The sequence below is a fragment of the Mandrillus leucophaeus genome, unplaced genomic scaffold, assembly GCF_000951045.1.
Source record: "Mandrillus leucophaeus isolate KB7577 unplaced genomic scaffold, Mleu.le_1.0 Scaffold1109, whole genome shotgun sequence".
Taxonomy (NCBI): Eukaryota; Metazoa; Chordata; class Mammalia; order Primates; family Cercopithecidae; genus Mandrillus; species Mandrillus leucophaeus.
In genome coordinates, this window is record NW_012099310.1 from 423,843 (window position 1) to 439,931 (window position 16,089).

The window sequence follows — 16,089 nt, forward strand, 5'->3', positions numbered from 1 at the left end:
GACCACCCTGGGCAACACAGCAACACTCCCATCTCTACAAAACATTTAAATATTAGCCGGGCATTGCGGTGTGCACCTATGGTCCCAGTTCCTCAGGAGGCTGAGGTGGGAGGATAATTTGAGCCCAGGAGGCAGAGGTTGCAGTGAGCTGTGATTGTGCCACTGCACTCCAGCCTGGGTGACAGAGAGAGACCTCATCTCGGGAAAAAAAAAATAGAGAATTCATCTGAGAGATGCCCCTTGCGTGTGTGGATAATGAAGTATGTGTCAGGTGCAGCCTTTTTCTACTGTCAAGAGAGAAAAATTGGACATTATCTAAATGTCCTTCAGAAGGGGACTGGTTCCATGAGATAAGTGTGCAGCATCCAGGCAATAACATTCAGCCAAAAAAACTAAGGAAGCTCTGCACATGCAGACATAAACGCTGTCCAACTATCCTGCTCAGCAGCAAAGCCAAGGGCCTCGGTATGGACACCACCATGGGTGTGAGGTAAAAATGAGGAGAACACAGATGCCTCTGTTTACATACACATCAACCAGCCTCAAAGGATGCTAAGAGAGCCAGGACGCGGGCCTCCGAGGCAGCCCAGAGTAGGACGGACATCTGTGCTGTCACCCTGGAGGGCGTGGACATTTGTCCCACTTGAATGTGTGTCACCTACTCAAACAACTAAGGCCTTAAAAATCCTAGGAGCTTATTCTAAATTTATCTAATTTAATCAGGTTTAACTGTAAGGTCACTCTACAATCACTAATTTCAATTTCTTTTTTAACTAAGCTACAGGAAAGCAAGGCTTGAACTACATCGTCCGAGACCATGACACATTTGTGGACACGAACAATGTACTAGCTCATGACTTAAGAAATGCTGAACCAAAAGGAAGTTACAACTCTCTCCATAGCCCATTTTGTGGGTGCCTCAGTAGAAAATCAGGCAACCTGCAGTAATGCATCCTGCATTAGTGCATCTGTAAGCTTTAAGGACTTGAGATAGAAGTAGCAATGATACAAGCTTACATAAATCATTATTTGGCAATTTTAATTAAATTTCTATTTATTTGGTTTTGTGGATTTTGCATAATACATTGTTTTTGGATGGGGTTGGAGTCTTACTCTGTCCCCCAGGCTGGAGTGCAGCGGCGCAATCTCGGCTCACTGCAACCTCTGCCTCCCATGTTCAAGTGATTCTCCTGCCTCAGCCTCCCGAGTAGCTGGAACCACCACGCCCAGTTCATTTTTGTATTTTTAGTAGAGATGAGGTTTCACCATGTTGGCCAGGTTGGTCTGGAACTCCTGATCTCAGGTGATCCACCTGCCTCGGCCTCCCAAAGTGCTGGGATTATAGGCGTGAGCCACTGTGCCCAGCCTGTAACATGTTTTTAACTTTTTTCTTTACATATAAAGTCTCACTCTGTCACCTGGGGCACAATCGTGGCTCACTGTAGCCTTGACCTCCCAGGCCCAAGTGATCCTCCCACCTCAGTCTCCCAAGTAGCTGGGATGACAGTGTGTACCACCATGCCTAGCTGATTTTTAAATTTTGTAGCAATGGGGTTCTCACTCTGTTGCCCAGGCTGGTCTTGAACTCCTGGGCTCAAGAGATCCTCTTGCCCCAGCCTCCCAAAGTGCTGGGATTGCATGTGTGACCCACCAGGCCCAGCCAAAGTTAATTTTTTATTTCAGTCAATGTGTACTATCTTCAATCAGAAACCACAACAAAAAATTAAAAATGTATTATGCAAAATTCACAAGACAAAATTAGTGTAAAAATATGAATAAGTAAACTGTCAAATAATGATTTTTGTAAGTTTGTAGGATTTGTGCTTCTGACCTGTACCAAGACCTCGGGACCCCTAGGTTGGAGAACTGAGCGCTGGCACAGTGGAGTCAGAGGATGGAGCCCGGTGGGGGTGCGTTCTCCTTTGGGCTCACGCGCTGCACACCTTCTCTCATCTGACCATCCCAAATGGCGTGAAATGCCCAGGCAGCACCGTCAAAGCCCCCTTCCCTTGTGAAGACAGCCTACCACATTCAAAGGAAAAGAACTAGCTTGAACACATTCCGCAGTTGAACAGGGAGACACGGGAGAGGATCCTTACCTTTTCAACATCATCAGCATAGGCAGAAAGACCTGGCTTCAGTGCTTTGAAGGTTTCATGGGTCAAGGTGGGAGTTTCTAAGGGGAAAACATGTTGAAAAGGGTACAACTATGAATACACACAGGAGAACACATACAATCACAACTAGCCACACTTTTTAAAGACAGACGCTGACAATACAGACCAATCCCCAAGTGGCAGGGGCCCTTCAGCTATTCCTTGTCTAAATTCTGACTCTTTGCTCATCAGAACAAGATGAGTATAATACCTAATGTCTTGGCCAGAACGTTACTTATTATTTTTTAAAAATTATATTTATTATAATTATTTTTTTTTTAAAGAGATGGGCTCTTGCTATGTTGCCCAGGCTGGTCTTGAACTTTTGGGCTCAAGCAATCCTCCTATCTCAGCCTTCTGAGTAGCTGGGACTACAGTTGCAAGCTACTGTGCCCTGCATTTTACTTTTTAAGAATCCAACTTTACAGCCGGGCACGGTGGCTCACGCCTGTAATTCCAGCACTTTGGGAGGCTGAGGTGAGCAGATCATGAGGTCAGGAGTTTGAGACCATCCTGGAGAATATGGTGAAACCCCGTCTCTACCAAAAATACAAAAAAATTAGCTGGGTGTGGTGGCGGGTGCCTGTAGTCCCAGCTACTTGGGAGGCTGAGGCAGGAGAATTGCTTGAACACGGGAGGCGGAGGTTGCAGTGAGCCAAGATCACACCACTGCACTCCAGCCTGGGTGACAGAGCGAGACTCCGTCTCAAAAATAAATAAATAAATAAAAAATAAAAATCCAACTTAACTGAAGATAATTTACATACGAAACAACTACATCAGTGTTAAATTTTAACACAGTTAATTCTTGCTAATTCAATAAACAGAGGAACAGGACAAGTGACTTCAAACTGAAAATAGGAACACCATTTCCTTGACTCTGAAATGAATTTATTACAGGGTTCTCAAGATTAGGTTTTTTCTTCACTTTAAAAAATGCACTGTTTTAAACTATCAGGAGTGGCATGAACTCGTGCATACAACAAGGAGGAATACTAAATTCAGACACGAAGACTGGACCAGAAAAGATCAAGGACAAAACTTTTTGCAAGGTCTTTTCTCTCCAAAGAGAAAACCCTGGGACATGGCTCCAAAAGCGTCGCAGGCTGATGTCTATTGCACACTTAGCTTCGAAGAAGCTTTACTTTTTAATTAATTATTAATTTTTAAAAAGTTCCATTTAAAAGTTTTTTTTTGAGATGGAGTTTCATTCTTGTTGTCCAGGCTGGAGTGCAATAGCATGATCTTGGCTCACTGCAACCTCCGCCCACCAGGTTCAAGCGATTCTCCTGCCTTAGCCTCCTGCATAGCTGGGATTACAGGCTTCAAAGCCACTTTTAGAGATAAGCATATATGGCATCTAAATATTTCACTACTGTAATAAGTTACAAAATAAATGGAGTCAAAAGTAAATACAATACACCACCCAGCTTTGGAGTCTCCAGCGCCAGCAGAACCGTGCAATGCCAGGATGGTGTCTACCCCACAGGTTCTAGGTCAGCCAAGAAGAGCGTGGGACACCCAGGGGACCTGCCTGACAGGGGCTGCAAACTCTCACTGGCTATGGCTAGAGACACATGGAGGGCGAACCTCAGGGTCACGGGCACGAGACGGGTATCAGGGAACCAAGGGAAGAGGGTGGTCGGAGAGCAGAGGAACGGGTGGCAAGGGGGACCCCTCAAGAGAAGCCGCCCATCCTGGCCTGAGGCCCACCCTAGAAGCACAGCCAACAGGGTCCCGGCTCCAGTTCCCTTCTCCAGCTGAGACCCCTCTCGGCTGTTGCCCCTGGCCATCTTGGCCCACCTGGCAGCTCCTGGTCAAGCCCAGGAGCCTTTGCTATTTATCTGGCTTTTCTGATTTTCTGGCTCCCATGGGCCTGAATCTGGGGATACTTCCTGCCTGAACTCCCCACAAAGCCCCAAACAGCCACTGGCCTAAATCCTGGTCCTAGCCACCTGACCTGCTGGTGAATGTGGGGAGGGGACGGGCCACCAAACACCCTCAAGGTCTCAGCTGCCCTTCAGCATGATCACCACTCACTAGTGTAAGAATGATCTGGGACTCCTGGGAAATTCAGATTCTTGGACCCCAGCCTACATCGGCGTCAGCATCTCTGGGAAATTGCATTTAGACAAGCTCCCAGGTGAGTCTGCGGCAGGGGACCTGGCCAACACCGTAGCACAGGGGAGAAGATCCCGAGAGCCCTGCCATGAGAGGCGGGTACCTCTGGGGGGCCGGGCGAACTGGAAGACGTGTACTCGGGTGCCAGTGCTTCCTGCATCAAACATGATCCCGTAGAAGACCTCGTGCCCGTCTGCAGCTGTCCCCTGGGGACTGTGGGCCTGCTGACCCCACCGGGTCCCCGGGGCTGCCCTGGTGATGCTGAAGAAGGCCTGGGTGGCGGTGGCCCGGTGCCACTTGATGTAGGCAACATAGATGAACAGGCCCACACACAGCCCCAGGGGGTATGCCACCTTCGCCACCCGCAGGCTCCCGTGGTTGGATATTTTTCTCATCCTTGTCTGCCAAGGACCGTGCTGCGGCTGCTGGTGGGAAGGGGGAGAGGCAGGAAGAGCACGTTAGGGTGCCAAGTTCCAAGGAGAGTCAGACGTCCCCAGGTCCAGGGACAAAATGTTCAACCTGAAACCGCTCCATGTTCCCCACAGGAATCAGAAGCTTCATTTGATCCTCATAATGATTCCAGAAGGTGTGAGCCCATCTCACGGAAGAGGAACTGAGGTTTATAAAGGCAGGACAGCCTGCTCAAGGTCGCACACCTTGCAGGCGCTGACCTGGCGCACAGGCCACAGCTGCTGCCTCCTCTAAGGGAGGGTCCCACCGGCAGCTTGGGACACATGGCGATTTATGTAAAAAAAAGCCACATGTAAATGGTGTTCCCAAACTGTTCATGGGAACAGAAGCACATATCTGATTCAGTCTTTCAATCCTCAGTTATACTTCTATTCAGGCAATTTACTTTTCGAAAGGTTTAAACTCCAGCCCTTGGGCAACTACTGAGAGCCCCAGACAAACCTGAAAAATGTAGCTCGTTTTTCTGGAAGTTTCATAACGAATACCTTTTTTCATTCACATAGCCCATTTCTGCCAAGGAGATAATATTGTCTGTGTACTTCCAAAGCCTACAAAAATTCTACTAGAGTAGCAAAAAATTCATTGGGTACCATTATTTTTGGATCAATACACCCAAAATGAAAGCATTTGTTCAAGTTTCATTGGCTGCTCCAGTGTGAGGCAACATGTAGGAACCTGAGGCTTCAAAGGACAAGAAGCGTGGGCCGACTCTAGGGCCGCCAACCCTGGGGAACGTCCATCAGCCTGTCCCCCGCTCACTCTCTCAGGCGGTCCTGGTGAGTGGCCACACCGAGGGGAGCAGGGGTCAGGAGGGTGCCGGGCTGGAAGGGGTACCGGTTCTGCCTGCAGCCACGTATGACAGTGGGCAAGATGCCCCTCGAGGGGGCCAGCCTCATCTGTAAGGTGGGGCTGCTCATGGGAGAGCCCCTCGTGACTTTGGGGATTCAGTGTGCTCAGAACAGGCTGCAGAGAAAGCACATGCCACACGCGGGCTTTACAGAAGGGCAGCAGGAGGTGACATCTCTGTGGAGCCAAGGACAGCATGGCTGCACTGCTGAGGAGGGGGCAGTGGCAGTCCAAGGGGCAAGTCAGCAGCGACCTGCACTACCTGAGGCTGTTGGGGCACAGCAGAATGGAAGGACAGGGCCCGTGGGGCAGAGCACAGGGAGCAGGCCCTTCCTGGCCCCTCCTTACTGAGGTCCCATCTGTGGCCACAGCTGGCTATCCTCAGGCCCAGAGAGGTAAGGCAAGCACTGCCACAGTGCCCCGTGCCGAGGGAAGAAGACTCACCAGTGGCCTGGCTACCCACACTGGGGCAGGGGACAGGAAAACCACCCTTCCTTGAGCATCTGCCATGGGCAGGGCTGCAAAAAGGCTCTCCTGGCAGGTGCCAAGGTGCAGCCCCTCCCCAGCCCTATGTTGGGCCCGGGTCCCACCACACTCAGGAGCTTCCTACAGCTCTCAGGATCATGTTGCAGCCTCTGCCTGGGCCTGTTCCTGTCGGCCCCTGCTGCTTCATCGCACTCTTCTGTCCTTGCCCACAGTGCTCTGAGAACAGTGCCGCCTTCTGCCCCTAGAACTCAGCCTCTCCCTGCCTCAGGCCCCTGGCACAGACTGATACCCATTCCCAGAATACTGGTCCACCACCCTGGCACCGTGTTTTCATTCTGAAACCTCCACTGAAATGTCACTGCCACCCCCTTCCCGGATGCCCTCAACCTCCACATGCCCCATCACATACTCTCTGAGCTCCCTTTACCCACCACCAGCTGTGATGAAACCAGTATTAATAGACCTAGTTCCTGTAGGTCTGTGTCTCCCATCTAGGCCATGAGCCCCCAGGGCAGGGACTCAGTTTGTCTTGTGCTGCTGCTGCCCAGCATGGTATCCAAGCCCTTCTTTAGAATGGAAGAGGCTGCTCCTCCACCCCTGCACCTTCTATAACGTCACCAGACACACAACAGAATCCTGTAGAAAATCCATTAACAGGGAGAGGACACAGCAAGACGGTGAAAGAAGAAGCTCAAAGGCCCTCGTTCCCCCACAGAGAAACATTAAAAACAACTAGAGACTGGTTAAAATATTGCATAGGAGCTCTGCAAAACAGGCAACGATCTACAGCAACCAAGAGAATGCCCAGCCCAGAAGCAGTCACATTCAGGATGTCAGGAACTCTGCGGTGCTTCACTCACTCCTGCCCCATGCCTCCCCAGCACGGCGCCGCCTGATGAAAGCAGCAGCCCGGTTCCCAATTCCTTCCCTTGAACTGGAGGCAGCGGAGCGGACCTTTCTGCAACATCCTAATCTGTCCTGGGCTGCCTGAGGAACAGATCTCTGTTTCACCTGACTCTGAGCTCAGAGCTCAGATGGGAAGTCAGGGAAATGGTTGTGAGCACTGCTAGGCAAAGCTGTAGGGTGACTACAACCCCACACATACCTGGGGCAAGAATGACAGGTGAGAAATACAGTAGAACATCTCAAGCCCAAAGAGGGACTGGGGGAGACTTTGGGAAAGTAAGATATATATGTACTCAAAGCTTTGTAAAAGTTTAATGGAGCCAACAAGGCAAATAAATTGTGTTCTGGCAGACATTAAGACCTGCTTTCTCTTACCAAAAAAAAAAAAAAAAAGGGCACACATTTTATCAAAATTTGACAACTCAGAGTTAAGGGTACTGAGATTAAGCATCACAACACCAACTTAAACAAAACAGCCATGAAAAATTGGTTATTCAACTTGGAAAGAGGAACTAAAACCAAGCCATAAAGGGGAGATTAAATATGTGTTCCTTGATCTCAAAGTCCTTTTAGGAACAGCAGCTCCGGGCACATGTGAGCAACACATCACACCACCAAACCCCAATTCCAGAATCTAAATTTACAATGATAGAGAAACAAAGGTAACTCCGGGCTGGGCGTGGTGGCTCACGCCTGTAATCCCAGCGCTTTGGGAGGCCGAGGCAGGCGGATCACGAGGTCAGGAGATCGAGATCATCTTGGCTAACACGGTGATACACTGTCTCTACTAAAAAATACAAAAAACTAGCTGGGCATGGTGGTGGGCGCCTGTAGTCCTAGCTACTCAGGAGGCTGATGCAGGAGAATGGTGTGAACCCAGGAGGCGAAGCTTGCAGTGAGCCAAGATTAAGCCACTGCGCTCCAGCCTGGGCAACAGAGCGAGACTCCGCCTAAAAAAAAAAAAAAACAAAACAAAAGAAAAACAAAGGTAACTCCAAATACATTTCTTGGTATATTCCAAAGGGAAGCTTGAAGATATTTTTAAATAGTCACGAATATGGGGAAATTGAAAAAAAAACATACACACAGGCCCAGGGAAGATGCATCCTCAGAAGAAACCTGAGGAGACTTCAGCCTTCATCCTGAGCTGATCCGTAGGCTTAGACATATCCTGCTATTTGGTGGGGGCCATTCCCAAAACAGAGTTAGTCTGCAAAGACTGGGACATGGAGCTGTTTTTCAAATGCCCAATGTTCAGCAAAAAACTCACAAGGCATACAAAGAAACAGGAAAACACAGCTCACTCAGAGGAAGAAAATGAAGCGGCAGAATCCATCCCTGAAGAAATGCAGGCACTGGATATACTTGACCAAGGCTTAAAAATGACTATCTTAAATATGCCTTTTAAAAGAGCTGAAGGAAAACAGATAAAGAATGAAAATAAATCAAGAAAACAACATACGACCACAAAATGAGAAATTATAAAAAGGAATCAAACAGAAATTGTGGAGCTGAAAAATACAAAACTGAACTGAAAACTGTGACCAGAGGAATTTGAGTCGGCACAGGAATCAGCAAACTTGAACACAGCACATTTGAATATATCAAGTCAGAGGAGCAAAAGAATGAGGAAAGTAAGCAGAGCCTCAGGGACTTAGGGGCCTCCCTCACATGCACCATGCACATTATAGAAGTCTAAGAAGGAGAAGAGAGAATGGGGCAGAGAAATTATGTGAAGAAAGAATAGCTAAAAACCTCCCAAATTTGACTAAAGACATGAATATAAACATCCAAGAAGTTCAGTAAACCCCACATAAGATAAACCCAAAGAGACCCACACTAAGACACAATGCAATCAAACTGTGTAAAGACAAAGGCAGAATATTGAAAGCAGCAAAAGAATAGCTCATAATATACAAAGAATCCCCAATAACACTGTTAGCCAATGTCTTAGCAGAAACCTCAGAGGCCAGAGGCAGTGGGATGATACACCCAAACTGCTAAAAAAAAAAAAAAAAAAAAATCCGTCAATGGAGAGTTCTATATTCAGCAAAACTGTCCTTCACAAATGAGGGAGAAATTAAGACACTTCCAGATTAATAAAAGATGTGGGTGCTCACTGCCACTAGATCTGCCCTACAAGACTGCTAAAGGGAGTCCTGGAAGTTAAAACAAAAGGCCACTAGACAGCAGCTAAAAGCTGTAAGAAAATACAAACATCTCCAGCAAAGGCAAATGGAGGGACAAATTTAGAAACCAGTATTAGTGTACAATTGGTCTGCAACACTACTTAATATTTTCTTCAGGATTTAAAAGATATATGCATAAAAATAATTACAGGTTTATGCTAATGGTACATACCCAATACATACAGATGTAATCTGTGACATCAATAACAAAGTGGGGGTAGATGGAATTGTAAAGGAGAGGTTACTGTGAACTGACTGAAATTAAGTTGGTATCAATTTAAAATAGATTGCTATAACTTCAGGATGTTACGTATGCAATCCCTATGGTTGTAACCACGATGAAAATATCTATAGCATATACAAAAAAGGAAATGAGAAGGGAATCAAAAACGGAACCTACAGATAATCAACTAAATACAAAAGAAGGTAGTAATGAAGGACAAAAAAGCTATAAAATATATACAAACAACAAAATAGCAAAAACAAGTCCTTTCGTAAGAGTAATTACTTTAAATATAAATGGATTAACTCCTCAATCAAGAGACAGATTGACAGAATAGATTAAAAAACAAGACCTGACTACAGCTGACCCTCAAACAACATGAGTTTGAACTGCACAGGTCTACTTATATCCAGATTTTCTTCCATCCCTGCCACCTCTGAGACAGCAAGATCAACCTTTCCTCTTTCACCTGCTCCTTAGCTTACTCGACATGAAGACAATGAAGATGAAGACCTTTATGATAATCCACTTCCACTTACTAAATAGCAAATACATTTTCTCTTTCTTATGATTTCTTATTATAATAACATTTTCTGTTCACCTGCTTACCTCATAGTAATAATACAGATTATAATTCATATAACATACAAACTATGTGTTAATCAACTATTTATGTTATCAGTAAGGCTTCTTCAACAGTAGGCTACTAGTTTGGGAGGCGAAGGTGAGAGGTTTTTTTTGAGCCCAGGAGTTTGAGACCAGCCTGGGCAGCATAGGGAGAACCTGTCTCTACAAAAAATCAAAAAATTAGCTGGACATGGTGGTGTGTGCCTATAGTCCAGGCTCCTTGGGGGGGCTGAGGTGGGAGAATCACTTGAGCCCCAGAGTTCAAGGCTGCAGTAAGCCATGACTGCACCACTGCATTCGAGACTGAAGTTACACTTGGATTTTCAACTGCAGGTGAGGGGTTGGTATCTCTAACCCATATTGTTCAAGGGTCAGCTGTATATTCTATCTATAAGAAACTCGCTTTAGATCTAAGAGCACATATGGGCTGAAAGTAAAAGAATGGAAAAGAGTCAACACAAGGAGTGACCAAAGGAGAGCAGGGGTTGCTATGCCAATATCAGACAAAAGAGACTTTAAGTCAAAAACTGTCACAAGAGACAGAGAAGTACATTATATCATGATAAAATAGTCAATTCACCGGGAATATAAAATGATTGTCAACATACATGCAACAAACATCAAAACCCCTAAATATATAAACCAGACACTGATAAAATTGAAGAGAAATAGACAACTATCAATAATAGTAATATTATTACACTAGGAGACTGAAATGTCTCACTTTGAATAATAGACAGAAAAATGAGACAGAAGATCAACAAAGAAACAGAGGACTCAAACGACACTACAGAGCAAGAGTGTAACAGAACACCCTACACGCAACGCCAGATAGTGGGCTACAAAACATGCCTTAATGCATTTTAAACAATCCAAACCATACAAGCATCTTTTCCAGTCACAACGGGGTGACACCAGAAATCAACAGCAGAAGGAAAACTGGATAATTCACAATTATGTGGAAATTCAGCAGAGCACAACCTTAAACAACCAAAGAGTCAAAGAAGAAGTCATAACGAAAATTGGAAAATACCTTGAGATAAGTGAAAACAAAAACACAACCTTCCAAAACTTACGGGATGCAGCAAAAACAGTGCCAACAGGGAAATGTACAGCTGTAAACACTTGCTTTAGAAGAGAAGAAAGGGCTCAAACAAACAACCTAACTGTACACCTTAAATAACTACTAAAAGAACAAACTAAACATAAAGCTAGAAAAAGGAGGAGGAAAAAAGGAGGAGAAAAAAAGTAAAAATTGAGGAGGAAAATAATAAAGATTAGAGGAGGATAGAGAATAGAAAAACAGAGAAAATAAATGAAACTAAAATTTGGTTCTTCAAAAGTCAACGTAACTGTCAAACCTTTAGCTAGACTGACTAGGGAATAAAGAAAGAAGACTCAAATAGCTGTAATCTGGAATGAAAGAGGGGACATTACTACCTATTTTACAGAATAAAAATGATTATAAGAGAGTACTATGAACAACTGTATGCCTACAAACTGGATAACCTAGATGAAATGGACAAATTCCTGAACACAAAATCCACCAAGATAAATAATAAAGAATTTGGCAATGATTTCTTAGATATGACACCAAAAGCACAGGCAATCAAAGCAAAAATAAACAAGTGGAATTACATTAACTAAATGGCTTCTACCCAGCAAAAGAAACAATCAACAAAATGAAAACAAAACCTACAGAACAGGAGAAAATAGATAAACAGTACGTCTGCTCTGAAAGGGGTTAATAATCAGAATATATAAAGAACTCTTAAAAGTCAACCACAAAAATCTGATTAAAAAATAACAGATAAAAAGCATACAAAAGAGGCTCAACATCATGAGTCATTAGCAAAACGCAAAACTGCCATGACCCATCACATCACATATTAGGATGGCCACTATCAAACAAACAGAAAATAACAAATACTAGTGAAGATGTGGAGAAACTGGAACCCTTGTGCGCTGCTGGTGGGAAAGTCAGATGGTGCAGCTGCCTCGGAAAACAGCACGGAGCTTCCTCCGAAAATCAAAGCCAGAACTACCATATGGTTCAGCAATCCCGCTTCCAAAAGAGTTGAAAGCAGGATCTTAAAGAGCTACACACTTACATTCACTGAAGCATTATTCACAACAGACAAGACAGAAATAATCCAAACATCCATTGACAGATGGATACACAAAATTCAATTTAGAACTGAATGGAATTTTGAATGAAATATTATTCAGTTTTAAAAAGGAAGGAAATTCTGACACATGCTACAACATGGACGAGCCTTAAAGGCATTTCACTAAGTGAAATAACCCAGTCACAAAAAGACAAATATTGTAGGATTCCACTTACATGAGTTACCTAGAGCTGTCAAATCATACAGACAGAGGGTAGAAGGGCAGGTGCTGAGGGCAGGGGGGTGAGGAGGACTTATTGGGTAAAGAGTTTCAGTTGGGGAACATGAAAAGGTTCTGGAGACAGATGGTGATGGTGGTTGTGAATGCACTTAATGCCACAGAACTGTACGTTTAAAAAGGGTTACATTGGTAACTTTTGTGTTATGCCTATTTTATCGCAACGTTTAAAATCCTTCAATGGCTAGGCCAGGCAGGTAACAGAAGTAAGTTCTGTTGGTATAGGACTTAAGGAACTCTGTGGGGTGAGGGATGGGGATAAAGAGAGCAGGACCCACCCACTGTGTCAAATACAAAACGTTTTACAGTTCTGATCACACTCACGCCCTACTCTCTCAACGAAGGAGACAGATCATGCCTTACTAAGATTCTTCCTGCTGAAATGTGCTGGCGGAGCTCCTCCATTGGGCTCCTGGCTGCTCTCCCATTTCCATAGCACATGACATGTACAGTTCTTCTTCCAGGCCCCTCTCAATCTGGTTAGACTCCAGGAGTAGGGATCAGCCCCCATCCCAGAACCTCCAACACCCAACACAAAACCAGAGCCCAGCAGCTGCTCAGCCAGCACTTGTTGAAGGGGGTCCGCTGATGGCTCAGCAGTGTACTGAGGGGGAGAATGGGCAGTAGGAGGAAGATGCAGGCATCACAGATGCCACAGGACTGGGTGATGGCCATGAACTGAAACAGGTCATCTGGGAAGGGACCGTTTGGCAGGAGGCAGCAGTGATCAGGTTTTCAACATGCTGAGTTTGATATGCCAGTGGGACATCAGTGGGAAACAGGACAGGCCTTATGAGAGGTGACAGGTTTGGGGTTGGTCCAGAAATAGGATGGACTCTATGAGAGGTGACAGGCTTGGGGCTGGGAATGATGCACATTAAGGCAACGTTAGCTGAGATTGGGAGAAGAGACATGGCACTAGGAATGTCCATTCCAAGGTAGCGCCTCTCATACCACAACAGTCTCCCTTCCTTAGTGGACTATAACCCAAAGTTTCAGGTTTCTAAGTAATCATCAAATGTTTAATTAAATTACAGTATTTATAGAGAAAGTTCTGAAACAGTCCAGGGATGAATAGTGGGGACAAAAAGCAATAGTAACACCCTACAACTGTGAATATGTTTAATAAAATCCTTTTCATGTAATCAAGTTTTTTTTTTTTTTTTGAGTCTCACTCTCTCACCTAGGCGGAGTGAAGTGGCACAATCTTGGCTTACTGCAACCTCCGCCTCCCAGGTTCAAGCAATTCTCCTGCCTCAGCCTCCCAAGTACCTGGGATTACAGGCACACGCCACCACACCTGGCTAATTTTTGTATTTTTAGTACAGACGGTGTTTCACCATGTTGGCCAGGCTGCTCTCAAACTCCTGACCTCAAATGATCTGCCCACCTCGGCCTCCCAAAGTGCTGGAATTACAGGTGTGAGACACCGCACCTGGCCCATAATCAAGTCTTATCATGTCCTTTGTTAGTCTAAGAACCATATTCTACATGATCAGATTCACAGGTGGTATATTAAATCTAGAGGCAAAGTTGCTAGTTATTTATTGTCTACCCACTTAAAATAACCCTTTATGTGCCATGTCCCGTGTCCAGTGCCCCACAAAACCCACCTCACAGCCCTGGGTTTCGCTAAGACAGCACCAAGGCCCTGGGAATGTGTGTAAACGGACCTGTCTGAGATTGCAGTCAGTGTGTGGTGGAGCACACAAGAGTCCCCAGCTTCAGTCCCCAAATTGAACGTGCTTTATCACTTCACCTTCCCTGTAAGTACAAGACTACTTTAGATATCCAAAAAACACTCACATACATAGACATACCTTACATAGACATAATTACTGAAGTTACACACCAAGTTCAGGAAGACAAAAACAAGAGTCCAACTAGAACACAGTACTGAGAGAGCACAGAACCAGGAACAGCCTTGCTCATGCACAGGGGTGGGAAGAAGAGTTCTTACAATCATGTTCACCATACCCTCTCCCCAAGGAACAGGTCACCTCCATATCCCTGTGGCCCAGATCTTAACATCAATGTCATTCCACTAGATTAAAGTGTTGCCCATGACTGAGACACCTGCAGGAGGGGCAATGGGGTTTCTGTGGGAACCACTAACACCACAGCGTGAATTTGTTGATCACGTTCTCCCTGACAGACTCATTGAGGAAAACAATGTCATCTCAGTCTGTTCTTTAAAGGAGAGAGAGGGTGGGATGAGGCTGTAAGGAAGGTAGCAGGTGGGGACCAAGGGGAGGCAGGGATAGGAAGTAGGGTGCACACAGGCAAACAGAGAGGTGTGGCTCCTGCCGAGGCCACCCTCCAGGCAGGAGTCAGAGAGGAGAATCTGAGGGTGGAGCAGTGTTGTCGGTGGTAGGAGCTGCCCTGTCCCCTGGTTGGCTTTCTAGGAGATGGGGATGGCAAGCCACCTCTTGGAAATACAGGCGCCATCTGATGTGGATTGATGGCTGCCTAATCTGTTGGCCAGTGTCTTCAGGTTTTCAGTTCCTGTACACGAAAGGGCCATGAATGCAAATGCCTGTCATGCACGCTGTATCCAAAAATAAAGCACATTAGAAACTTCCACTCATCCTCCTGGGAGGTTTCAATAGGTTTTTCTCTCCTTGGCAAAAACCGGTGCATGAAAGGCCCGTCAACACCACCTGCTGTTTCCTTTACACAGGAGGCGGTGGGAGGGGAGGCGCTTCCGGATCTCCTGACACAAAGGGCTGCCTATCTCCCTGGTCCTTTACCCGAAGCTTCAGGAGGCAGACACACACGCTAGCCAGTCACTCTCTCCAGGCCAAGGGGAGGGAGACAAAAAGCAACTTCGAGATTGGTACCGTGCTTGCCAGGTCCTTCAAAAATGACTACCCGCCGCCCATGGCTGTTGCACAGCGGGTGGGAGGAAGAGTCCTTGTAATCCACCTCTCCCAAGGAAGATTCCCCGCCTGCAGGCTATGGCTGAATTCCCCGCATCCTGTGTGACGTGGGTGTGTGGCTTCGCGCAGGTAAGATTGGAATACAGGTGCCTGGAGGGACACCCAGAGCTGCCCAGGCACTTCCCGGTGGCTCGTTCCTTTGCACTTATAATAAAAACACCCTCCCATCTCTCCTTCCTGTTCCACGCTCTCCTGGCTGTTGAATGTTTTCCACTGAAGGAGTCTAGTCTGTCCACATCAGGGGCTCTCCCTCCCTCGGTCCGGGCATCCGCGGCTCACAGGTCAGCTCGGGCAGAACCGCTCTGACCACCTATGAGCTCCTCGGGACATCACCCCAATGCCGGGGTGAATCGTCCTTACACCCTCAGTCCCGTCCGAGCGGCCTGATCCTACCTGTTTCCCAGAAACTGCTACGCGAGGCTTCCCCGCCGGGCTCATCCAGGAGCGGAGGGGCCTGTTCCTGACGCAGACTGGGGGCGGGTCCGCAAAAGCTGGTTGAATGAATGAACGCGGCAGGGCTGGGGCCCCCTGGGGCTAGAGGCCCCTGCTATTTGGCCCGCCCTGTGGCCCAAAACACTGGACTTGCCCCCCACCGGTCAGCGGAGCCCAGACGTCCAGGGAGCCCTAATGAAGCCTGGACAGGAAGGCAGTAGGAGGTGGGAGCCGGGGTGCGAGTGACCCCGAGGCCGTCCTCCGGAGCGCAGCGCGCCCGCGTTGGG

At 46.6% G+C, this 16,089-nt stretch overlaps 1 protein-coding gene across 1 annotated transcript in view; it reads right to left on the reverse strand.

Annotated features, from left to right (window-relative positions):
* ENTPD6 (ectonucleoside triphosphate diphosphohydrolase 6 (putative)) overlaps positions 1–16,042 on the reverse strand; it is a 30,355-nt gene extending 14,313 nt beyond the window's left edge. Inside the window, exons 1-4 of the mRNA XM_011992921.1 lie at positions 15,764–16,042; positions 5,190–5,258; positions 4,381–4,702; positions 2,100–2,176 (exon numbers count right to left, since the gene is read on the reverse strand). Coding sequence (XP_011848311.1) covers positions 2,100–2,176; positions 4,381–4,702; positions 5,190–5,243 — 453 coding nt within the window. The 5' untranslated portion in view covers positions 5,244–5,258; positions 15,764–16,042. The remainder of the gene's footprint in view (positions 1–2,099; positions 2,177–4,380; positions 4,703–5,189; positions 5,259–15,763) is intronic.
* Positions 16,043–16,089: the final 47 nt, after the last annotated feature.